At 39.5% G+C, this 26,371-nt stretch overlaps 1 protein-coding gene across 3 annotated transcripts in view; it reads right to left on the bottom strand.

Annotated features, from left to right (window-relative positions):
* Positions 1-6,232: 6,232 nt before the first annotated feature.
* The window catches only part of LOC125453351 (sister chromatid cohesion protein PDS5 homolog B), a 228,211-nt gene continuing 208,072 nt past the window's right edge, over positions 6,233-26,371 (bottom strand). For all 3 annotated transcript variants that reach the window (XM_048532792.1, XM_048532793.2, XM_059646710.1), the window contains exons 32-35: positions 25,393-25,820; positions 12,066-12,185; positions 8,345-8,504; positions 6,233-7,403 (exon numbers count right to left, since the gene is read on the bottom strand). In XM_048532792.1, coding sequence (XP_048388749.1) covers positions 7,368-7,403; positions 8,345-8,504; positions 12,066-12,185; positions 25,393-25,820 — 744 coding nt within the window. In that variant the 3' untranslated portion in view covers positions 6,233-7,367. The remainder of the gene's footprint in view (positions 7,404-8,344; positions 8,505-12,065; positions 12,186-25,392; positions 25,821-26,371) is intronic.

Raw genomic sequence — 26,371 nt, 5'->3', positions numbered from 1 at the left:
AGAGGATGTGTGGGCCAGAGCATCACTTTGAGGTATGGAGATACAAAGTTTTTGATAAGGCACTGTTTACTGACACTGCAGTAACAAGTACCTACCAATGCATGTTCCTAGGGGAACACAGAGTCACATGGCCCCAGTGTGTCATCACACAGAAACCTATAAAATCATAACAGGATGAGACAGGTTTGATGCAGGAAGGATGTTACTGATGGTGGAGGGATCCCAGACCCACTGATCATAGGTTATGGATAAAGTATATTTAGCTCTTATGGTTACAGGGATCAAGGGATATTGGTATGGGGGGGGGGGGAGAGAAGAGAGAAAGAACTAAAAAACTAAAAACTAAAAAAAGAACTGTTGTCCTGTTTAAAATTAAGGTAGAGTGGGGAAGGAGTGCCCATTTGAAACTACGACCCCAGTTGTGGACTCTCCCAGAAGAAACATCTGTCAACATCCAGCCAGTCAAGGTCCCTCAGAATCTTATACATTTCAATTAAAGCACCTTGAACTCTGAACTCCAAAAGGATACAGGCCTAGTCTTTCTTATGAAAATCTGCTTATTCCAGGAGCACAGCAGCAAAAGATGTCTTGCTTCAAATATGCAAAGCACTGGTGACATGTCATCTGAAGTACACTTTGCAGTTCTGAGCCACATGCCTAAGGAAGGATAAACTTGCTCACCAAGCTGATTCCTGAGACGTTACAAGTGTTCTGCGAAGGATGGAGGAGTCTATTCTCTTATTTAAAAGAATGAGTGGTGATCTTATTGAAACTATAAAAATTGCCACAGGAATAGAAAAAGAACAAATGCAGGAAGGAGGTTTTCCTTAGCCATGGGGTCACAGATTCAGAATTAGAGGCAAGCAATCTTCACTCAGAGGGTGGTGAAACTTTAGAAATCTCCACCTCTGAGGGATGTGGAAGCTCAATCATGTAAATTCAAGACAGAGATTGATCGATTTCTAGATCCCAAGTGATATCAATAGATGTGGGGACAGCACAGGAAATGTGACAGAGGTAGATGGTCAGCTCAAGGGGCCAAATGTGTTATTCCTATGGCAATTATCAAACCCTTATAAAAATTCCTCACCAACCTCTTAAAGAAAATTTAATTACCAAGAATTCTGGCGAGGCAATGGGCCAGTGCTATTATCACCATGTTATTATGCAAGCGACTGAGGTAGATGTTCTGGGACCTGGGTTCAAACCCTACCACGGCAGACAGTGGAATTTGAATTCAATTAAAAGAGAAGGAAATTTGGAATTAGGTGTCTAACAATGATCAAGAAGCCAGTATTGATTGTTGGGCGGGGTGGGGGGGACCCATCCGGTCCACTGATGTTCTTTAGAGAAGGAAACTATTGTCCTTACTCGATCTGGCCTATATGTGATGCCAGACCCACAGCAATGCGGTTGATTCTGATTTTGTATCCCAATAACCAATGAACTTATTTTTAAGTGCTTCCTTAAATTTTACCCATAATGTTAAAATCAACTGTACTTCTTAAAGTTTTTTTTCTTTAACAGTAAAACAGTAACATCTGCTTTCCCCCAGTTTTGCTTCTCTCACATATAAAGCTTTGAGAGGCTTTCCTGGAGGAGCAGTGCTATGAAAAGACGCCTTTAGGCTTAAAGTAAGGAGAACACTTCACTGGCTTAGCTGGTAACCAACTTGCTTCTTCTGAAGAATGAAGAAATAGGAGATTAATTTCAGAGCTTATGAACAGCTTGTACACAAGCACAATGTTGGAAAAATTGTCAAATTATGATTAAACAATTGCCAAAACTAATTGGAATAAACTGAGACCAAAAGGTAAAGTTAAGTGCATACTATCCCAAAGCACTAGCATATTCTTGAGAATCATGCAAAACAGTTAAAGGCAATGATTTAAGTAGTATATAAACACATACATAATGGTACAAAGCTGACAGCTCAGGAACAGAAATCAACAGTTTTCAATTCATTTCTAGCAAATTTTAAAGTGAGCTTTATTTTCCAAAACTGGTTGGTTTTCACCTCAATACTAACTTAATGATTCTAAAAGCTCAGTATATCTATCTTCATTCCATGCAGATGATCTGATCTGATCCGAGCAGTTCATTTCTTAGCATTTTTTCCTTATTGGATATTCAGATGGATTTTAATGTAATTCCTTAATCTCTGAAATTCATTAAAATAGGAAAGTGATTTACAGTGCTCTTCCAGCATGTCAAAATAAATACATTGAGTCAAAAGACTGATTTGTGGTGTCACTTACTAATATATTTGGAAACGGCAAGAAGTAATAATCATTCAGATATAAAACCACTATATCTAACAATAAATGCATGATCTCAACAATACTATGATAGGAAAATATACAAAATTAACTTAAAATTAATTTCTAACATGAAAATGATAAAGTTCTTGCCTGTGGGCTTTTGTCACTCCAAAAACTCCTTGAAGGGCAAAAAAAATGCCAAAATGACACGTTTCTAAACAGTTAGCTATACAGAATAGAGACAAAAACTTTTAAAACCATAGTGAACACACATTAGGAGTTTTAATTCTGTAGAATCATTTGTCACATAAAATGCATCAGATGTTACAATGCCACCTGATCCTTCAGGACAAGAAAAAAATTAATGTTAGAATTATTAATAATTATCTACTTCTCTGTTTCTATCACCATTTAGATCCTATTGATCTAAATGGAACACCCATCATTAAGTAAAACTTACTTAAAAATTAATCATCTGTGCTTCATTTAATTCGACCGAGGTCATAAAACTTGCAACATGTCGTAAAACTTACTGGAAAAGTACTGGAAGTGTCACAAGTAAATAAGCATGTTTACTGTTTATTTAAATAATTGCTTGCACCTATTGCAAAACAGGAACAATATTAAATTTTGCAGGTAGCACAAAAATAAGGAGCAGAGTTGCTTATGAACAAAACAATAATCTCAGGTGAAAAGATATGAATAGCTCTGAGCAGATAGATGTCAGATGAAATCTTGTGCGAAAAACATGATCCACATATGGAAGAATCGTAACAGATATCCTACCCACAGGTGTGAAATGAAATGGGTTAACTCGCTTCATTAAAACTGGTACATAAATGCAAGCTATTATTGTTTCAAAGTTTTGTATTTGGATAGACAAGGAACAGATTTCCGATCCAAAAACTTTTTCAGCAAAGGAAATACAAGTTAATTGGGGAATGTGGTTTTTATACACTGAAGAAAGTGGTATTAAGCCTACACACACACACACACACACACACACACAGAGAGATTAAGCTCCACCTACACTACTCTTTTCCTGAATCAACATAGACACAGTTCCTGAAGTCTAATGATATTAGAGTATAAAGAGATACCACTCCTGGTACATTAGCGGGCAGTAATTAAAGAGGGTTGTATAAGCCAATGTGAAACACTACTGATCCTGCACCAAATTGAAATAATACCTGACTTAAGATATGCCTCCGCATATTGGTTACTAAAATTTTATTCAGCTGTAATCATTTTTTAAGCATGAAAAGGTTAGGTTTGCAAAGCAAAACCTTACCTCATGATTAATAAAAGAATAACTCAAGATAAGAAGTCTCTGAATTGCTCTGGCCCAAATTTTGCAGTAGTAATGACTAAAGAGCTGCCAGTATTTATCAACACTACTCCAGTGGAATGGAGAGCAACTTCTTGACTCCATACATACACAGAATAACATGCAAATCCTGAAGGTACCAGTGAATTCTGCTTCTCCAGAAGGTAAGTTATTAAATTCCCAAACTGCAATTAATGGGAATTCTAGGAACTGAAAAAAGAACTTCTATTGTTACTTGCTTAGTCTCACTGTAGCAACCTTTGCAAAACTTGTACCTTGTTGAATGAATTAGCTTTAAATAGGTGCATTAATCTCATAATTGTTAAATGCTCTCATTGACCTTGAAAAGCTATTTTCTTTTGTGCAACTGAAAATTTATTCTGATAAAGTAGTCCGTATGTCTTGTCTCTAAGTTTCTTCATCTTAAATTTATTGGATTGAGATACATTGTCACTTTCTTTGTGGGCAGCTATCATAAAACAGTGGCCACAGCTTCACCATTGACCACAAAATCTAAGCCATTTAACAGAACATTTGGAAGAGTTATTCTTGCCAATAGTGAACACAGATGGTGGCTAGCTTTGTAGACTGTAAATAGCACCTGTTTCTTACCATTGTTTCAGTTATTACGAGATAGATCTTTTACATCCTATTTAAATATCCTTTAATCTGAGATTTTAAAAAGTAGATGTGATGTCTCATAACAGGAAGCTTCAAAAGCATTCGGGCAATAGAGGCTGCTAAACGAAACAGACACAAGAACGGAGAGTGGAATTATTCTGCTCTGGGCTTTACAGCAGACTACAGAATTGTTCCAATGAGTCTGACCCACCAAAATAACAGTGTTGTATGTTCAACAATGTTTTGGTAATGTTGTAATCAAATGGCTTGCATTGATGAAAGAAAAATCTTAAATCAATTTTTGTTCAATTGATGGTAAACAAAACATCTTACAGTTTTTCCATCAAATTTCATCTCAATTATTCAAATTAATTCTTTTGAAGAGATTTAAGAAATACCCAAGTTCAAGGCAATAATTATGTTCACAGTTCATAAAAATTCTGTATTACTGGTAGAGTTAAGGGCAGTATGAAAAAGATTTTGGGATCCAGAAAGTTTCCACTATAATATTAAATATACAAGAATAACTTCTCTTTACTAGATATGCAGATTTTGTACAGACTTATTTTGGTAATAGAGAAATGTCTCCTTGCACAGTGCAAAATGTTAATATGTTTGCAGTGAACACAGTTTATAGCCTAAAATTATAAATCTATCCAGGTCAAGAAAGACAAAAAAAAGGAGTAAACTGCATAATATATTTAGCGTTCAAGTACTCAAAGATGGAAAATAAGTTCTCAAAACATTCATAGTTCTCATTTCAATTTATCAGTAGCAAACAAGGTAGAATGTAGGACAACACAGTTAAGAAAAATAAGGAAAATTGTGTACAACATAAGTGGTATAGAGTTTTCCAAGTAGCAAGTGGAGCCCTAGGTGGTTTACGTTCATAACTGAATATAATTTAATAATACACCAAGCAAATGAAAATAATAGGCTAGAATCTAAAAAAGCTATTACTTTACACAAAAATGTGATCAACATTCTGACTATAGGATCTTGACCTGAAATATTAAATGGTGTTTCTCCACAGATGCCACCATTTCCTGAGTATTTCCAGAATTCTGTTTTATTTCAGATTTCCTGGGCTTCACTTATTGGATTTGAGGATCAAGCTAGTATTTATATCACTTTCATTTATTTATATGTTGCAAAATGCTTTACACCTTTATATAAGAAAACTTTCTAAAAACAGCAGGATGTTTAGAATTCTTCACACCTACTCGTAATAATAACATAAAGCAGCAAGATTCACTTAAAGACACACTTCAGTGACTTGCAAGGTAAAGGTAGTATTAGCAATGCAGCACATATAAAAAGTTCTGCAGAGGTCCTAACTTTATATGTTCAACTTTTATTTTAAAGTACGTGAAACAGTGTCAGTGCATTGGTTAAGATAGCTTTACAGAAATCTATTCTAGAAACTCAGATATTCAAGCAGTGATTCCTTTGGTTTTATGAATAACTAGCATAAACAACCTCACTAATTCTACAAAATGTTTTGTATAGCATTTATGGCAGTTCATTAAAATGACAGGAACACAGATATTCCTACCCTCATAAGCATGCATTTAAAAGCATTTGTGCTTTCCTCAAGCATTCTATATATAGACATTTTTAAAAAAAAATCAATAGCTGAGCTCAATTTTGGTACCAAATAGAGTTAGCAATTTGTCTGAAATACCATGGATACAATCAGCACAAAAACAAGCTACATCTATTTTTTAATCATTGACTGTATCAAGCGAAAACACTATAGCTGTAATTGTAACAAAATATCTTAACATTGACTTAATTGCTGTCCAGGCAATTTTTATATCTGACAAACATGTAACTTGTGCCATATAATGCATTGTTATATCAATGAGGGAAACTATAAATACTCTCTTAAAAAATTCTACCTAGTTTAATCAACACCGGTAGCATTTCTAGCAGCAGCTTACATCAACTAGGTGTAATTCAAGACTTTAGCAAAAATTTCTTTGCAACTGATAATTTCTCTCCAGTGACTCAAATAGCTACCTTTGTAAAACAAAATAATTTTAATCTGATTAAACCCAAATTTTGGTACAGATTGACAATACAGAAATAAAAAAAATCAACAAGGAAAATACGAAATATTATTGCAGGCATTTTTAACGATATGTCAAGTGCATTTCAAGCAGAACAGACAGTTGTTACAATGCAGAGAGGCTCCTTTTCTTATTAATCACATACCACAATAAACAACTTTCACATGATCTAACTCTTAGGAACCATAACTTAGGGAGGGTCACCCTTCAAAATACACAAACTTCTTTTCCCACTATAACAAGGCAAGCTCAGTTACAGAATTTTATTGATACAGTAGATTGATACAAATTTAACAGGGGAAATAACTAGAGTAAGGTGTACAATTTGAATGCCTAATACACCATCAGTATTAAAATATTTTAACTAAAATCCTTTTTATTCCAACTTTATCTAAAAGCCTAGACATCTCTGGCATCAATACTGACAAATAAAATGCCACAGCATTTTAGCTGACTTCACATTTTATACAACTGAGGACTTATTGTCCAACATCTTCAGTGGTGGAAAGCAGAAGCAGTAAAGCAGGTTACAGAAACAAGTATATATAATCAAACACTAAAGGGTTTTAGAAAAGGTGACTTTCCAACATATCTAACCACAGAAGTATGTGCTGCAGGAAAATGCAATGATGTATTTGTTCTTTCCATGAACTAGTCCCTTAAGGTACAATGCCACAGAAGGTACAATTATTAACAAGTATTGCTTAAGTTGTCAACGTTCACTGTGACTAACTTTTTTCACCCACACATTTAGTATACAATTGTGTTGGTGATTTAAAGCTGTAATTTAAAAGCTATACAAGCACATTTTCAATCAAAACATAAAAAATATTTACAATTTCATTTATTTCAATCTCTGCAATGTCAGTACATTGTAGTAAGCACACATCACAATGCACGACAACCCACAATTTATGACTTGATGTGTTTGCCAGAAGCTTGTGACCTTGGGACTACAAATGCATGGGTAATAGATACAAGATGCTTTCCTTAACAACCAGTTATCTGTTAGACACTGTCCTTTAGCCTTGAGCTTTACAGTACAATTACCAAGCTCTAATGCCAACACCTGCAAATATCTACTCTTCATCTTCTTTCCCTTTTACTGGGCTTGCGACGCACCTGTTAAACAAAATATAACAAGAAAAATATTTTTTCCTTGTAAGAATAATGCTTGAATCAAGCTAATTGCAGCTTTTCATGGAACTTTCAACTTATAGAGTAGTTGTTTTTAAAGATTTGGCTTTGGAGAGCTTAGGGCGAAGGATAGTCTCAGTGTAAACAGAGTTTCCATTCATTAAATACAATTATACTGAATAGGGTAAATGCAAAACCACCTTTGTCAATTAAGGATCAAACTCCCAAAGTATGAAAACAACAAAGAAAAAAATAAGAACAAAGTACTAGAGAATCTCAGCAGATTTGCCAGCATTGGTGATGACAGAAACAGAGTTACCACAAGTCCAATGAAACTTCTACCTCTCTGCCCTTCAAGTCATTTTTTTAACGCTGAAGATAAAGGAGGAGGAACAGCAGCAAGTGGAACAGATGGTAGAACTACTCCAGAACAAAAAGCAAATGGAGTGTCAATGGTAGCAGATAAGGATTAAACACATGAACAACAGGTACTAACAGTTGATGCTAATAGCAGAAAATCAGGCTACTTATTTGGAGCAAGCTCGTGCAAACAAACCACTGACTTCTCTACCCGGCACTTCCAGCTTTACCTGCTTCTCCTCCTCTCTTTTCTCCACAGCATGGAATTCAACTTTTCCAGTCCCCTTCAGTGCTGAAGAGGAGTCAATATGAACTAGCAACATTCATTATGCTTCTCTCTCCACAAATGCTGCCAAACCTACTGAGCTTCTCCAGCACTTGATTTTTATTTCAGATGTCCAGCATCTGCAGTACTTCGCTTTCATAAAACTGAAAAGGAATATGATTTGAAATTCTGTTTCGCTCTAAAGGATTACAAACAAATACTGCTACAGCCTTGAGCAGGTGCCAGGATTTGTAACAAGATTCGTACACGTTCTGATATATATCACAATGTATGATCATACCCTTAATGTACTTAATTCATTCTCCTCTTCTGTGTTCACTCCATCCACTGAACTTTCCTGGGAAATATCCATGTTTTCCAAAGAACTATCATGATGCGAATCGATCTCAGCAGATAAATCATCTTCTCTATTGACAGTTCGTCTTGAACGTCCTCCACGGCTACAAAACAAAAGTATCACTGTTATACACATTATTCAGAAAGTAGTCAAAAAAGGTACACTTCTGAATGACACTTCACAAAGTTAGACACATGCAATAGTGCAAAGGTGGCTAAGAGCTGGTTTTTGAATTCATACTTCACACAAGCATTTAAACATCCAATCATTTCTGACAAGAAAATTAGTTCAACACCACAGTTTGGTGTAAGGAAAAGTGCAAGTGTGAAGATCCTAGAACTGCACATCTTTCGACTGTGGGAGGAGTGGATCACTTGGCGGAAACCCACACAGACAAGGAGAGGTCCCTGGCACAATGAGGCAGCAATGCTAACCAGTGTGTTACTGTGCTGCCCAAAAGGATAATTCAATGAGGAAGCACCTGGATTTGAACTAGGGACCTCAATCTGCAGCCGAACGTTCTACCACCAACCTAAACCCACTTGTATCATAGAAGTTATTTTCGTATTTTGTCAGTTGCAGGAATGGTTTATCAAAATAGGAAAACATTTAAATCGTAGTTCGGCAAAGCCACACTAATCATTTAACTTTAAGAATCAAAACATGCAACTAAGTTGCATTTTGGAAGTCACAGCTCCAGTCTGGAAATCACACTTTTACAACTGAAGTATGTCCATAAGTGAGATTTCCAATTTAGTAATGAAATTAAGAGCGAGTCACAAAGATATCCACTGTGAGGTATTGAATACACAATAGTCTAAGTATGCTGCAGTCTGAGACTGGTGTTAAATGACATATTTATCACAAAGTTTAAACAAACTTGCTTTGTACATGACAATAATATAACTGATTTAGGATTTTATTTTAATAACAACAGTTGACATCAAAAAGTAAACAAAGTTTCCAGATTGCCTTCTCCCTTGTGCCACAGTCCACAAACACAAAGTCAGGTAGGCAGCTTACTATTATTTCAGCATAACATGACAATCCCAAACTATCCTTACATTAGTAGCAAGAATGATTCAAGATTGAATTAGGAAAACAGCATGGGCCAGTGCAATGTTCCCTTTAAAGCTCCACACACAATCAACCAGCAAGCCAATGCATTGTTTCTGCTTCCAGAAGCTGCTGCCTACGCACCTCAGAAGGGCAGAGAGCAGCAATAAAAATCACAGGGAACACTGGTCAAGGACAACAGCTCACCTAATTTGAAAGATTTAATTCTGTAAGAGTACTGATTTTAAAACTATTCAAAGACTTGTTTTGTGTTTAAAAAAAAGTTATGCCACCTGTTGGGCTGAGATGTTAAATTTAGGTCACTGGTTCTCAAATTCCAGAATTAAAATTAACATTAATCAACCACATTATTAAGCAGAATTATTACTTAACATGTTCACATTTTATTAAACTGTTAAATTGCTTTTATACAAATGGGTGCACTAATCAACTAGATTTAGGTTTGAATAAAAATTAGTTTTATCGTGATTGGCATTGTTATTATCCCAGCTGATATTATTAATGGACAGGTCTGACAGACAGAAATATGGCTTGATAGATCATATTTCTTTGATCTTGATTGCAACAAGGTGGTCTTCCACTGAAATGCAACAATGCAATGCTGCACATTCAATTTCGATAAGAACATAGAAGCAGCAGCAGCGACTTCTAGAACCCGAAGTCAATGTCACAAATTGCACGCTGACAGATTGCCGTGCGCAGAAACTTGGTGCTGCTGCATGTGCAACTTACAGGGAATGCAGCACAGACGTTTAATGAGAAAGAATAATAAACCAAAACTACTCACACGCAACACAAGTTTCACGGTATGGAAATAAATGGTAAAATACATTCCTATAAATCGCAACAGCGCTCACTGAGAGAATTCCTTCTCTATCATATCCAAAAAGGCTGAATACAAGTATAGTTTCAAATCCCAAAGCACCTTCCCTGAATCAATCTATAGCGCAGGTTCAAATTTCTCACCATTAAATGATCCCTTCAGGACTTTTATCAACTACTTCTTGTCTGCAACATACAAACTTAATTCTTTACACTGAGGTAACCCATTACTTACAGTTCTAAACATTTTCGATTCTTTAGGACCAATAGTCCGACAGATGTAATTTCACCCGAGGTCTCTGCAAATGCCAAGACCAAAAAGCGATTTGTTCAATTTGTGGTGCTTTCCTCAAGTCAAAAGAAAACTCTGGAACCCTTATTGAAGCTCAATATGCTGTTCATTTAGCCCAATCGTAAAAACTGTTCCAATGTAAACAAATTTAGATTAGCTTCCATACAGAGACTTATTTTTGAAAAAAATCATCATGGCTGTAGAAATTGCTACAAGTTAATCACTTAAACCTCCTCTTAAACTGACCAAACTCACATGCCATTATTCAAAAAAAAAACCAAAAACTCTAAACTAGATAATATTACAGAAATCACAGAAACGTTACAGCACATGAGGCAGCCATTCAGCCCAACATGTCAGTGCCTTTTCTTCAAATTACTTACTGCCATTCCTCCCTCATATCCTTGGACAATTATTTGGATAGAAATAACGTGTCATGTTCTCTTGAATGGCTCAATTGAACATGCCTCCGCCACACTTCCAGGCAGTGTATTCCATACTCTAATTATTCAGAAGTTTCCCCTCGCTCAAATTACCATTGCTCCTTTTACAAAGGACTAAATCTATGCCCACCTATTCTTGTTCCTTCTACAAGCAGGATATTAATCTGTATAAAAGTCACACATTTAACACTGAAGGGTCTGTTTACACGTTTATACCTCTACGACTCTGTAACATACAGAAATCGTGATATTTCCAAGGAAAGGTATGCTCATCCATTATTTAGGCATTAAATGGCATCATATTTCAGGTGAGGAAACAATTTGCAGCAAATACATCCAAAATTACTTTTTTTACTGCCAATTTACCATAAACCAGATGTATACAGGTTATCCCCCAGAGATTTCTGTCAAAGTGGTCATATGCAGGCTATGCACAACGTGGCCAGTTGTATGATGCAACTCTTTTGTTTTAGAAGTATTATACTTGGCAAATGGCTATGTGAAATAGCTAACGATGAAATGAAAAAACACAGATTTGATCAAATGTCAAATCACATCAGCAATGAAAGATTAATGCTGACATAGATGCAAAGTTCTGTCAGATAATAATCAGGTAAATTTAACTGCAGACTAATTAAGAAAATATCAGAAATCAGAATGAAATGTATGCACCATACTCCATACTGTTTCAGAGTCTGCTTCCATTTTCCTTAAGATCACTGAATCCTTAACCTTGAGAAAACAAATAATCTGTTCTTAACTTTCAGCACTTGATCACCCCATCCCCCAAATAGATCAGTGTAGCTTGGTACCTTACTAATTACTGAGAAGCTAGCAAAGTACTGAGCTATGGAAACAAGTTTGCCCTAGAATTCTCAAATATTTCAACTTAACACAAACTGAAAATATCTGAAAAAGACTTGTTTTCACACCCAGATGATCAAAGAGGTAGAGTATGTTCTACATATTAACCCTATTTTAGTTACACTTGTTCTTTCTAACTTTTTACTAAAAGAAGTTATCCACTTACAAATTTTTCTTTGGTTGTGACTGTGGTGTAGTCGGCATTTTCGGCGGCCTTCCTCGCTTCTTCTGTGGCGTTGATTCCGTAGACAGCGACTCATTTACATCAGATTCTGGAGTTTCTATTCTGTAGTGTAGATAATTAAAATATTTGTGTTTCTTTGATAAATTGCTAAATGTTTTTAAATATTTAACATTATAAGAAGTGTATTAGCACTGACATATTTAAGTTTAGTCTATATTTGCTCAGTATGTCTTTTGGAGGAATCCTAATATACTAGAATGGACAGTAAATTGCAAAATAATATTCTAATCATGTGAGTCAAATAACAAGTGCAAAATGTATAGTTTAAAAGACTCATTAAAACCATTTCAGTCCTAAATTAATTTTGTTTACTGTAAAACATTTGCACAAAATCAGTAGACAAGCTTACAACTCCAAGTCTTGGATACCTCTTCAATTCTATTACGGGATTAAATTAAAACAAAATTAGAAGAAGTTCAACAAAACTCGATTGAACCCTCATGATAATTTTCGACTAATTACAGAAAAATTTCATAAGCAATACTGAAGTAACCTATTGACTAGCTACAATCTGTTAGACATAGCATATCAAAACTCCTCCAAAACAAAAGAACACATTGCACCAAAAACTCAGGGCAGAATAGGTTGCGCCACCAAAATGTCTGCTTTAAAGTTATTGCCCACCTTAGTTCATGCTATTATACAACTGTGGTATTTTATCATCGAACATGAAGAAGAGGGATATTTTATCGAAATAATTCAAGCTAATGGATCACAATAACTCCTAAATTTCTACAAATGGGAATGAACATTCCCTAATTTGACATATGTTAAGAGTAGGATTTTCATGTCTCCGTCCATGCTGAAAAGGGGGCCAGTTGACAAATTATTTGAAGGACGGAACTTAATTCAACATTTGCAATTTCATTCTTGTAACCAACAGACTTTGATGGCATTGGATAAGGCAGCAGGCAGCAAACCCACCTGCAGTCCCATCATTCAGTCCTGACAATTTTATTGTTAACTCGTAATGTGGCTCATTCAAGCTCAGAGAAGTCTCAAACCGTGGGAGAACCCACGTCTGGAGTCAGATACATTTGATAGGCAGGACCTAAAGGCGTTGCTTGCTTCACCTATCAATTACGTGCTGTGAAACAAATTCAAATGTTTCTGGCACAAGGAATGCTGGGTGAAATGAACAAAATATTTTACTTCTGTCTTTACTGTAGAGGATACAAAAACATTCCAGTAAATTTGTAAAACAGGTGAGAAGGAGAGAGGAACTTCATGAGACTGCAATCACAATGGAAGTGAGACCCTAAGCAAACTGATTACGATGGAGCTGCAGGCTGATAAGTCTCAATCCTGATGGGCTTCTTTCTAGGAGTCTCAAAAAAAAAAGAGGCTAATGAGGCAATGGATGCATTGGTGTTACTTTTCCAAAATTCCTTTGATTCAGAAAAGATTCCATTAGCAAGTAGGAAATGTAATGCCGCTATTCCAGAGGAGGGAGGTAGAAAACAGGCAAGTACAGGCCAGTTAGATTGATTCTACTGCTGCCCACACAGTAGATGTCAAAGAGGTTATAGCGACACACTTAGAAGATAGATCAAGGTAAATCAAGAAGAGTCAGAATGCTTTTGTGAAAGAAAAATAATATTCAAACAATTTAGGAGATTTCTTTGAAGGAGTAAGATGACATGGACGAAAGGGAGTCTCTAACATGAATTTCCAGAAGGTGTCACTTCAAAATAATTTGCAGAAAAATAGCTTTTGGCGTAGGGCATAATATAGCAGCATAGAAAGGAGATCAACAGAAAACAGTATGCAAAAAAAGTGCACCTTTGCCCAAATGCCAAGATGCAATGAATGGAGCTTGCGGAGGTCAATACTGGGACCTCAACTTTTCACAATTTACACCAATGGCTTGGGCGAAGGAGGCAAAAGGCACAGTTGCTAAATTCTCAAATGATACAATAAAGATAGGTGGGAAAGTGTGTTGAAGAAGGAACAAGGAATTTGCAGAAGGATAAAGAGAGATTGAATAGGCAAAAATCTGATAGAGAATAATGTGGGAAAATCTGAGGTTGGCCACTGACAGGAAGACAAAAAAAAGCAGTACTATAGAAACTGATGTTTAAGATGCAGAGAGATTTAGGTGCTCTAGTGCATGAGTCACAAAACATCAGCATGTAGGTATGGCTAATGGAATGCCACCCTTTATTACAAGAGTTAGTGAACACAGAAGGAAGGATGTTACGTTTCAGCTATACTAGACATTGGCGAAACCACATCTCCAATAGAAGGTGGAGAATTTTGGTCATCTTCTTTAAGAAGGGTGCAAACGTGTTGGGGATGTTTCAAAGGAGGTTCATTACATTGATACTTAGTATGACCAGGTCATCTTTGGGGGAAGATTAGAGGAGCCAGGTTTGTGTCCATTAGCGTTGCAAAAAAAGTGAAAGATAATTTGATTGAGGTGTATAAAGAACGTGAAAATTCTTGACCAGGACTTGGAAAGGGTGTTTTCTCTTGTGGGCAAGTCCAGAACTGGGGAAGTGTTTCAAAATTTGGGGTCATTACAGGACAGAAAAGAGGCTTTCCGCGACCCCACCCCTTAGAAAGAGTTGTGATTTCAGAGCTCATTACCTCAGAAGGTATGGTCAAGAACATCTGAGGCAGGAATAGGTAGATTCTTGTTATTAAAAGGGAGCCAAAGGTAATTGCAAATATCAGAAGTGTGAAATGCAAAATGCAAACAGATGAGATGATCTTATTGAATGGCAGAGCTGGTTCACAGGGGACAAAAGGCCCATTCCTGCTTCTATTCCACATATTTGTACAACTAAAGATAAGCCTTTGTCTTTAAAAGGATGCAACCAGCACTGTGAAAAAGGAAAAATCATGAGATGAACTTGAGTACATTATCCACTAAATAACGTGCTCTTCTGCTCTGAACAACAGTGATATTTATACTAGACTTAAGTCAACTGACCCTTCTAATTTCATTGAGTGACGCTTCAAACATTGTTTTGATAAGATTCCCTCAGTGTGGAAACAGGCCCTTTGGCGCAACAAGTCCACACCACCCCGTGGAGCATCCCACCGAGAACCATCCCCCTATAACCCACACAACCCTGAACACTACAGGCAATTTAGCATGGCTAATCCACCTAGCCTACACATCTTTGGATAGGGAAAACTGGAGCACCTGGAGGAAACCCACACAGACACAGGGAGAATGTACAAACTCCACACAGACAGTTACCAGAGGCTGGAATCGAACGAGTCCCTGGCATCGTGAAGCTGCAGTGCTAACCACTGCGCCACCGTGTCGCACCATGCTGCCCCCCATTTTATTGTATCAACAGATGGATGATTTTCTTTCATAACTTCAAAACTTCAGCATCTTTAGTTCTGAAAAACCTCAGTGACAGCAGAAAATTTGGAATGTTATTTCAAACATCTTGAACTCCATGTTAACTTATTTCTTTTCAAAGATGCCAAGTTTCTCTAGCATTTCCTGTTTCTTTTCCAATTCTGAAAAGGCTGCTCTCTTCCAACCTACACAAAACAAACCCTACATGGGTCTTCAAGTGTGGCCTAAGTTTCCAGTCACATATCATTCTAGTTCTCCTCCCCACTCTGGTCTCCATTCTCTGACCTGATCCAGTGAAGCTCAAATAAGCATGAGGCAGTGCAATTCATCTTTCAGTTAGACACTATCTTCCAGGTCCAATGTAGGTGTTCAACCATTTTCAGGTTATAACCTCTGTCCCCAATTTATTTGGATGACTGTTGTTAATAAATCAATCTGCTACTGCCAATTAAATCTCCTCCAGACCCAACTTCTTTCCTTTACTCATAACACTGCCTTCTTGTTTTGCCTGGATCATTATCCTTTTGTTATTTAGTCTCTTTCTTTCTACACAATTAGAGACCTTGCCTTCTGCTCTTTCTCCGATCTAGTCTGCTTTACAATCTGCCACTACATTTAATTAACATTTGTTACATCACTAGTCTTTTTCAGTCCAGATGCTGCACCATTAACTTGTTCATTCTGCTTCTCCCCCTCCAGATGCTGACATTTATAAAAACAAAATTACTTCTGGAAAATTGGCATCACTGAGAGACCAGAATTTATTGACTGCCCCTTGTTAACCTTGAGAAAACGGTGGTGAGCTGTTTTCTTGAACTGCTGTAGTCCATGTGTTGCAGATTGTCCCTCAATGCCCTTAGGAAGGGAGCTCCAAGATTTTGGCCCAGTGACAGAAGTATATCATTGCTCCTTCACGAAGTCTGGTTGGTGAGTGACTTGGAGGGGAGCTGGCAAGTAGTGTTATTCCCACATATCTGCTGCCCTATGTCCTTCTACAAAGTAGTCATCATGGGTCTGGAAAATATTATCTAAAAGGACCTTTGATGAATTTCTGCAGTGCATCTTGGAGACAGTATACACTACTGCTACTGAGTGTCAGTGGTGGAGGGAATGGATGCCTGTGGCGATCAAACAAGCTGCTTTAACCTGGATGGTGTTGGAGCTGCACCCATCCATGCAAGTGAGGAGTATTCCATTACACTCCTTGTGGGTGGTGAACAGGCTTTAGGGTATCAGGAAGTGAGTTACACTTTGCAGGATTCCTAACCTCTAACATGTTCTTACAGCCACTGCGTTTAGGTGGTGAGTTCAATTGATTTCTGGCTAACGGTAACCCCAAAAGGTGTTGATAATGGGAAATTCAGTGATTGTAACAATGATGAATGTTAAGTGGCAGTGGTTAGACTGTATCTTATTCGAGGTGGTCAATGCCTGGCATGAATGTTACTTGCTACTTGTCATGCCAAACATGGATACTGTCCAGACCTTCAACTGCTTTAGTAAATCGCAAGAGTCACGAATGGTGCTGAACACCTAAAAACATCAGCGAATCTTATTATGGAGGGAAGGTCACGATGAAGCAGCTGAAGATGTTTGGGCCTTAGATTCCACCTTGAGGCATCCTTGCAGAGATGCCTTGGAGATGAGATGACTGACCTCCAACAACTAGAACGATTTTCCCATGTACCAGGTATGACTCCAATCAGCACAGAGTTTGCTCCCATTACCCATTGATTTCAATTTTGTCAGGGCTCTTTGATACTCACTTGGTCAAGAGAAACCTTGATGTCAAGGGCTGTCACTCGCACTTCTGAAATTCACCTCTTCTATCCATATTTGAACAAAACTGTAAGGAGGTCAGGAGCAAGTGGCCCTCGTGGAACCCAAACTGGCCGTCAATGAGCAGGTTATTGCTGAGCAGATGCTGCTTGATAACACTGATGACAACATCTTCCATCACTTTACTGATGATTAAGAGCAGACTAATTGGGCAGTAATTGGCTGGGTTGGATTTGTTTGGTTTGTCTGTACATGACATACCTGGGCAATTCAATCGATATAGTCAGGTCGATGCCTGTTTTGCAACCTATACTGGAAGAGCTTGGTTAGGGGACCAAGGTCTGGAACACAAATCTTCAGCACTATTGCTGGAATGTTGTCAGGGCCTATAGCCTTTGCATTATCCAGTGACCCCAATCATTTCTTGGCATCACATGGAGTGAATCAAATTCGCTGAAGACTTGCAGCTGCAATACTGGAGACCAGTGGACCAGGCCAAGATGGATCATCCACTTGGCACTTCTAGCTCTTGACTGCTGCAAATGCTTCAGCCTTATCTAATGCACTGATGTAATGGGCTCTTCCATTGTCAAGAATAGGGATATTTGTGGAGCGTCCTCCTCCAGTAAGTTGGTTAATTGCCTACCACCATTGACAACTGGATGGGTCAGGACTGCAGAGCCAAGACCTGGGTATTTCCAGCTTTTTTTTTTAAGTTCTTATTTCAAATTTACAACAATTGCAGCATTGGTATCAGTTCGTTAAATCGCCTAGGAAGCTTCACAAAGTTCTCATCTTACCATTTGAAGCAATAACACTATCTTCAAAATTTCTTCACTAGCTTTCTGCACTAATCATTACTTTACAGAAATGCGAGTATACTGGCTGTCATTTTTGATCTAAAAGTCTAGTGTTAGCTAGATCAATGATTATTCAGAGATAGTAAGAACTGCCAATGCTGGAGTCAAAGATAATACAGTGTAGAGCTGGAGGATCACAGCAGGCCAGGCAGCAGAGGAGCAGGAAAGCTTCTTCAGAAAAGGGTCCTGACACAAAATGTCAACTTTCCCGCTCCTCTGATGCTGTCTGGTCTGCTGTGTTCCTCTAGCTCCACACTGTTGTTATCAATGATTACTCAATCTAGATCAATACTATCGATTCACAACTTTCCATTCGAAGACTTTAAGTTACAGTGATTGTTTAAATGATGTGAGTTTGCATTGGAGAATTTGAACAGGTTGATAATGTCACTCAACAACTGAGGAAATTTACTATCCTGCAACTTTGCAAAGATTATCCAGTCTCTGCTAGCTGTGTGTGTCTCGGTCACCTTATATAACCTCTTTTTTTGCTGACTCCATATTATTTCATACTATTTCTCTTGGGGATTCCAACAATAGATGAACAGTTCATAGAATAAATTATTCATTCCAAATCAGCATCGATAAGGAAGGTTATTTAACCACCCCTTGAAATATTTTTGGTATCATTTTTACATATGCCTATTTGCTGTCACCCAATCAATACAAGCACTAAGGCAACTCCTTACAGTGTCAAGGAGTTTGGAGCTCAGTCACAGGAGACTATTTAGACTTGTTTCAAAAGCAGCCTAATCATTTTGAAAAAACAAAAATTAATAATACACATCAACTTTTATCTCTGGATTGTTTCCACAGCATTTTTTCAAACCAACCAATTGACAGAAATATTTCTTCAAATCATAACAGAACAGTACAGGCCCTTCAGCCCACGATGTTGTGCCAAATGTTTACGCTAAATCCAAGATCTGTCTAACCTCCACCGCTACCATATACTATCATCCATAAACCTATCTAATAGCCACTTAAATGCCCCTAATGAGGTAGACGCCTTTACCCTCTCTGGCAATGCATTCCACACCCCACCACTCCGAGTAAAGAACCTGACCTGTCCCCAATAGCTACTTCCTTTCACTTTAAAACTATGTCCCCTCGGAAAAAGTCTCTGACTGTCTACCTATACCTCTGATCATTTTGTACAACTCTATCAAGTCACCTCTCATCCTTCATCGTTCTAAAAAGAAAAGCCCTAGCTCTCTCAACCTTTCCTCGTAAGACCGACCGTCCATTCCAAGCAACATCCTGGTAAATCTCCTCTGCACCTTTTCCAATGCTTCCACATCTTTCCTGTAATGAGGTGACCATAACTGGACACAATGCTCCAAATATGGCCGAACCAGGGTTTTGTATAGCTGGAGCATAACTTCACGGCTCTTGAACTCAATCCCTCTATTAATGAAAGCTAACACACCACACGCCTTCTTAACAACTCTATCCACCTGGGTGGCAGCTCTCAGGGAACTGTGAGCATGAACCCCAAGATCCTTCTGTTCCTCCACACTGCCGAGAATCTTTGTTAACCCTGCATTCCGCTTTCAAGTTTGTCCTTCCAAAATGAATCACCTCACACTTTTCAGGGTTAAACTCCATCTGCCACTTCTCAGCCCAGCTCGGCATTTTATCAATGTCCCTTTGTAACCTAAAACAGCCCTCAGCACTGTCCACTACATGACCCACCTTCATATCATCCGCGAACTTGCTAATCCAACCTTCGACTCCTTCATTCAAATCATTTACAAAAATCACAAATAGAAGAGGACCCAGAACAGGTCCTTGTGGTACACCACTCATAACAGAGCACCATTGTTGAATGTTCTCCATCCACTATCACCCTTTGTCTTCTAAGGGTCCATCCCATGCTTCCTTAACTTCTGCATGAGCCTACCATGGGAACCTTATCAAACACCCTACTTAAATCCATGTATACCACATTCACTGCTCCACCTTCATCCACATGTTTGGTCACCTCTTCAAAGAACTCTAAGGTTTGTGAGGCTTGATCGACACCTCACAAATCTATGCTGACTATCACGAATCAAACTGTGCCTTTCCAAGTGATCATAAATCCTGTCTCTCAGAGACTTTTCCAATAATTTGTCCACCACTGACACAAGACTAACTGGCCTGTAATTTCCAGGCTTATCCCTGTTCCCTTTTTTGAACAAGGGAACAACTTTTGCCTCTTTCCAATCTTCTAGCGCTACACCAGTGGACAGTGAGTACGAAAAGATCATCGCCAAAGGCCCTGCGATCTCATCCCTCACGTCCCATAGAATCCTTGGATAAATTCCATCAGGCTCGGGGGGACTTATCCATCTTCAACTTCCTCAGAACTCCTAGCACATATTCTTTACTAACATCTCTAACCTACCTGCCCGTTTCACAATGTCCTCCTCTACAACTCGGTCCACCTTAGCTGTGAGTACTGAAGAAAAGTATTCATTAAGGGCCTTTCCTATCTCTTTAGGCTCTGTGTACAAATTCACTTTATAATCCTTGATCAGCCCTACCCTTTCTCTGGTCATTCCCTTGTTCTGCACATACATGTAAAGAGCCTTGGCGTTTTCCTTGACCCTATCCACTAAGGTCTTCTCATGTCCCCTTAAAGCTCTCCTAAGCCCTTTCTTCAGCTCCTTCCTGGTCAACCTGTATCCCTTCAGAGACATTTTTTTTTAAAATGATACCCCACAGTGTGGAAACAGGCCCTTTGGCCCAACAAGTCCACACCGCCCCCTGAAGCATCCCACCCAGACCCATCCCCCCATTACCCACACACCCCTGAACATTTTGGGCAATTTAGTACGGCCGATCCACCTAGCCTGCACATCTTTGGACTTTGGATTGTGGGAGGAAACCGAGCACCTGGAGGAAACCCACGCAGACAGTGGGAGAATGTGCAAATTTCAGAGTCACCCAAGGCTGGAATCGAACCTGGGTCCCTGGCGCTGTGAGGCTGCAGTGCTAACCACTGAGCCACTGTGCCCTGCCCTCTTTTCCTAAACCTTACATAAGCCTCCTTTTTCCTCTCAACAAGTCATTCAACCTCTCTCGAGAACCATGGCTCCATCACTTGACTGCACCTTCTCTAATTGCTAGGGACAAACATATCGAGCACATACAGTCTGCATTCCTTAAACAATCTCCACATTTCTGTGGTGCTCTTCCCTGACAGCATCTGTTCGCAATTTATGTTACCCAGTTCTTGCCTAACTGAATTGTAATTACCCTTCTCCCAATTGTAAACTTTACCTTGCCATACGTACCTATCCTTAACCATGACTATCGTACAAGAAACAGAGTTATGAATCGCTGCCGCCAAAATGCTCTCCTACCAATACATCTAACACTTGGCCTGAACACACTGGACAAAATCTGCTCCATCTAAACTAATGTAACTAAAATGTTTCCAATCAATATTTGGAAAATTGAAGTCACCCATGACTACAACCCTGTGGCTTCTGCACCTTTCCAGTATCTGCCTCCCAATCCACTCCTCTACTTCTCTGCAACTATTTGGGGGTCTGTTAAAACCCCCCAAAGTGACTGTTCCTTTCTTGTTCCTGACCTCAACCCAAACTGACTCTGTAGACATATCATTCTCGAACTGCCTTTCAGCAGCTGCTATACTCGCCCTAACTAGCAATGCCACTCCGCCACCTCTTTTTCCACCCTCCCTGTTTCTTTCAAAGCATCTAAATGCCAGAACTTCCAACAACCATTCCTCTCCCCGAGTTACACAAGTTTCTGTAATGACCACAACACTGTAGTTCCAAGTACCGACCCATGCTCTAACGCTTTCTGATACTTCCAGCATTGAACTATAACACACCTCAAACCATCTCGGTGCCTGCAACTACGCTCCAGCGTCCGCATTTCTTTATCAACCACCTGACTCCCTGTTGGAAGGCCAAATACCTCATCCTTTGAATTATAAATCCAGTTCCACACCCCCTGCCAAGCTAGTTTAAACCAACCCATACAGTTCTGGCAAACCTCCATCCCAGGATATTTGTGCCCTTCCAGTTCAGGTGCAACCCCTCTATAGGTTCAAGTACTATAGATGGGTCAGTTTTTGTCCAGTGTGTGCAGGAGGGCTTCCTGACACCGTATGTAGATAGACCAACAAGGGTTGAAGCCACATTAGATTTGGTACTGGGTAATGAGCCTTGCCAGGTGTTAGATTTGGAAGCAGGTGAACACTTTGGTGATAGCAATCACAATTCTGTTATGTTTACTTTAGTGATGGAAAGGGATAGGTGTATACCACTGGGCAAGAGTTATAGCTGGGGGAAAGGCAATTATGATGAGATTAGGCAAGATTTAGGGAGCATAGGATGGGGAAGGAGACTACAGGGGATGGGCACAGTAGAAATGTGGAGCTTATTCAAGGAAAAGCTCCTGTGTGTCCTAGATAAGTATGTAACTATCAGGCAGGGAGGAAGCTGTAGAGTGCGGGAGCCGTGGTTTACGAAGGAGGTGGAATCTCTGGTCAAGAGGAAGAAGGCGGCTTATGTTAGGATGAGATGTGAAGGCTCCGTTAGGGCACTCGAGGGCTACGAGATAGCCAGGAAAGACCTAAAGCGAGGGCTCAGAAGAGCCAGGAGGAGACATGAGAAGTTGTTGGCGGATAGGATCAGGGTAAACCCCAAGGCTTTCTATAGGTATTTAAGGAATAAAAGAATGACGAAAGTAAGATTAGACCCAATCAAGGATAGTAGAGGTAGGTTGTGTGTGGAGTCAGATGAGATAGGGGAAGCGCTAAATGAATATTTTACAACAGTATTCACTCTAGAAAACGACAATGTTGTCGAAGAGAATACAGAGATACAGGCTACTAGACTAGGTGGGATTGAGGTTCCCAAGGAAGAGGTATTATAAATCCTTCAGAGGGTGAAAATAGATAAGTCCCCTGGGCCAGATGGGATTTATCCTCGGATCCTCTGGGAAGCCAGGGAGAAGATTGCCGAGCCTTTGGCATTGACCTTTAACTCGTCATTGTCTACAGGAATAGTGCCAGATGACTGGAGGATAGCAAATGTGGTTCCCCTGTTCAAGAAGGGGAATAGAGACAACCCTGGTAATTATAGACCAGCGATCCTTACCTCAGGTGTTGGTAAAGTGTTGGAAAAGGTTATACGGGATAGGATTTATAATCATCTAGAAAATAATAAATTGATTAGGGATAGTCAGCACGGTTTTGTGAAGGGAAGGTCGTGCCTCACAAACCTTATTGAGTTCTTTGAAAAGGTGACCAAACAGGTAGATGAGAGTAAACCGGTTGATGTGGTGTATATAGATTTCAGCAAGGTGTTCGATAAGGTTCCCCACAATAGGCTATTGTACAAAATGCGGAGGAATGGAATTGTGGGAGATACAGCAGTTTGGATCGGAAATTGGCTTGCTGAAAGTCAACAGACGGTGGTAGTTGATGGGAAATGTTCATCCTGGAGACCAGTTACTAGTGGTGTACCGCAAGGGTCGGTGTTGGGTCCACTGCTGTTTGTCATTTTTATAAATGACCTGGACGAGGGCGTAGAAGGATGGGTTAGTAAATTCGCAGACGACACTAACGTCGGTGGAGTTGTGGATAGTGACAAAGGATGCTGTAGGTTGCAGAGAAACATAGATAAGCTGCAGAGCTGGGCTGGGTGGCAAATGGAGTTTAATGCAGACAAGTGTGAGGTGATGCATTTTGGTAGGAGTAACCAAAAGGCAAAGTACAGGGCTAATGGTAAGATTCTTAGTAATGTAGATGAGCAGGGAGATCTCGTTGTCCAAGTACACAGATCATTGAAATTTGCCACCCAGGTTGACAGGGCTGTTAAGGCGGCATACAGTGTTTTAGCTTTTATTAATAGAGGGATCGAGTTCCGGAACCAAGAGGTTATGGTGAAGATGTACAAAACTCTGGTGCGGGTGCACTTGGGAGTATTGTGTACAGTTCTGGTCACCGCATTATAAGAAGGATGTGGAAGCTTTGGAAAGGGTGCAGAGGAGATTTACTAGGATGTTGCCTGGTTTGGAGGGAAGGTCTTACGAGGAAAGGCTGAGGGACTTGAGGCTGTTTTCATTAGAGAGAAGGAGGTTGAGAGGTGACTTAATTGAGACATATAAAATAATCAGAGGGTTAGATAGGGTGGATAGGGAGAGCCTTTTTCCCAGGATGGTGATGGCGAGCACGAGGGGGCATAGCTTTAAATTGAGGGGTGAAAGATATAGGACAGATGTCAGAGGTAGTTTCTTTACTCAGAGAGTAGTAAGGGAATGGAACGCTTTGCCTGCAACGGTAGTAGATTCGCCAACTTTAGGTACATTTAAGTCGTCATTGGATAAGCATATGGACGTACATGGAATAGTGTAGGTTAGATGGGCTTGAGATCAGTATGACAGGTCGGCACAACATCGAGGGCCGAAGGGCCTGTACTGTGCTGTAATGTTCTATGTTCTACTGTACAGGTCCCACCTTCCCCAGAATGTGCTCCAATTGTCCACTTAATCGAAGCCTTCCCTCCTACACCAGCCCTGCAGCCACGTGTTTAGCTGCGCTCTCTCCCTATTTCTTAGGTCATTATCACATGGCATTGGTAGTAATCCAGAGATAATTATCCTGTTTGTCCTGGACCTCAGCTTTGAACCTAACTCCCTGTACTCATTTTTCACATTCTCAGTCCTTTTTTCTCCACCTACGTCATTGGTACCAACGTGTACCGTGACTGCTGGCTGCTCACCCTCCCCCTTCAGGATCTTGAAGGCACTATCTGAGGCATCACGGACACTGGCCCCCTGGGGGCAACATACCATCCTTTCATCTTATGAGTGTCCACAGAACCGCCTGAATCTCCCACTACAATTGCTGCTCTCCTATTCTCCCCGTTTCCCTTTTTGGCCACAGGGTCAGGCTCAGTATCAGAGACCTGTCTGCTATGGCCATTCCCGGTAGGTTCTCCCCCCCCCCCAACAGTATCCAAAACGGTATAGTTATTATTGAGGGGAATGGCCACAGGGGATCCCTACACTGTCTGCTTATTCCTTTTTCCCTTCCTGACAGTCACCCAGCTACCTATTTCCTGTTCATTGGGTGTGACCAAGTTCTTAATTGGGGACTACGTGAATATCTTCAATACTTGTTCTATATAAATTGACGATATGTTTACTTTACTAGACCTGAATGTCTCGGAGTTTTATGCTTCACTTGGGGTAATGAATATAACCTTAAACTCTTTAGGCATTAGTCTATTCATAGAGGACATAAAATTATCACTTAAGTGCCAACCTTTGAGATTTTTTGGGGGCTCTTGGCTGCCTGGTTCGTTTCTGCTTTTGCTCCTGGTTTTCATTATCACCGTCACCATCTTCTCTTTCAACTGATATTGCTCTCTTTTTACTTCTTTTGCCTCCTTTTCCTTGTGTCTCTCCCTTAGCGACTTCTTCATTTGTAGCTTTAGGTGGGCGTCCTCTTTTTGTTTTCTTTGGCGGACTATTTTGTTCATCTTCATTCTCTAAGAGATCATCTTGTGATCTTTTTTCTTCTGGCCATTGCTGTTCATCTGAATCAGAAGTGTGTGCAGCTCTTTTTCTACCACGCTGACCTGTTTTTGCAGGTTTCACTTGATCCAGAAGTTCAACACTTGACCGATCCTCTTGATCTAATGAAAGTACAGAGGTCGCTTTCTTCCGACCTCTTGGTTTATCACTTTCTGACTGTAAATAAAAATGGATTATCATTGGCTTGTGTGAGGGAGAGAAAAAGCACACAATTACAGGTGCCTGTGATAAAGCAAAGAACACAACACCAGCAAACTATTCCTAGCAATTAATGGAAATATTGGCAACAATCTTCCAAAAGCAGCAATCACTGTTGAACAACATTTTTTATAAATTCTACATTTAACATGGCCCCACCAAATTCTGACCAACTTCCGATGCTGGAGGCCTCAGCAATGTACTACATACCTTCATTTGAGCTGAATCCTTCTAATGCAGGGCAGTACAGATAAGTTAACACACGTCCCTTTGGTACAGCAGTGACTGTAATCTGGTAAATTCATTCATCAATACACTGAACAGCTGTGGGATATTTAAGCAGCTTTTCAATGTTAACAAATAACAGTCAGGTAACCAGGCACAGAGTGGAGCAGTTAATAAGGTGGCAAGTCCGATTTTGAGATGAGGGGAGTGGGGAAAAGAAACCTTGGTATTTGGGATCAAGGCTGAAGTGGCATGGGTTATCACAATTTTCAGCCAGTCAGGGA

Source organism: Stegostoma tigrinum, chromosome 6 (assembly GCF_030684315.1).
Source record: "Stegostoma tigrinum isolate sSteTig4 chromosome 6, sSteTig4.hap1, whole genome shotgun sequence".
NCBI classification, from domain to species: domain Eukaryota; kingdom Metazoa; phylum Chordata; class Chondrichthyes; order Orectolobiformes; family Stegostomatidae; genus Stegostoma; species Stegostoma tigrinum.
This window is presented reverse-complemented; position numbering and strand designations above follow the sequence as displayed.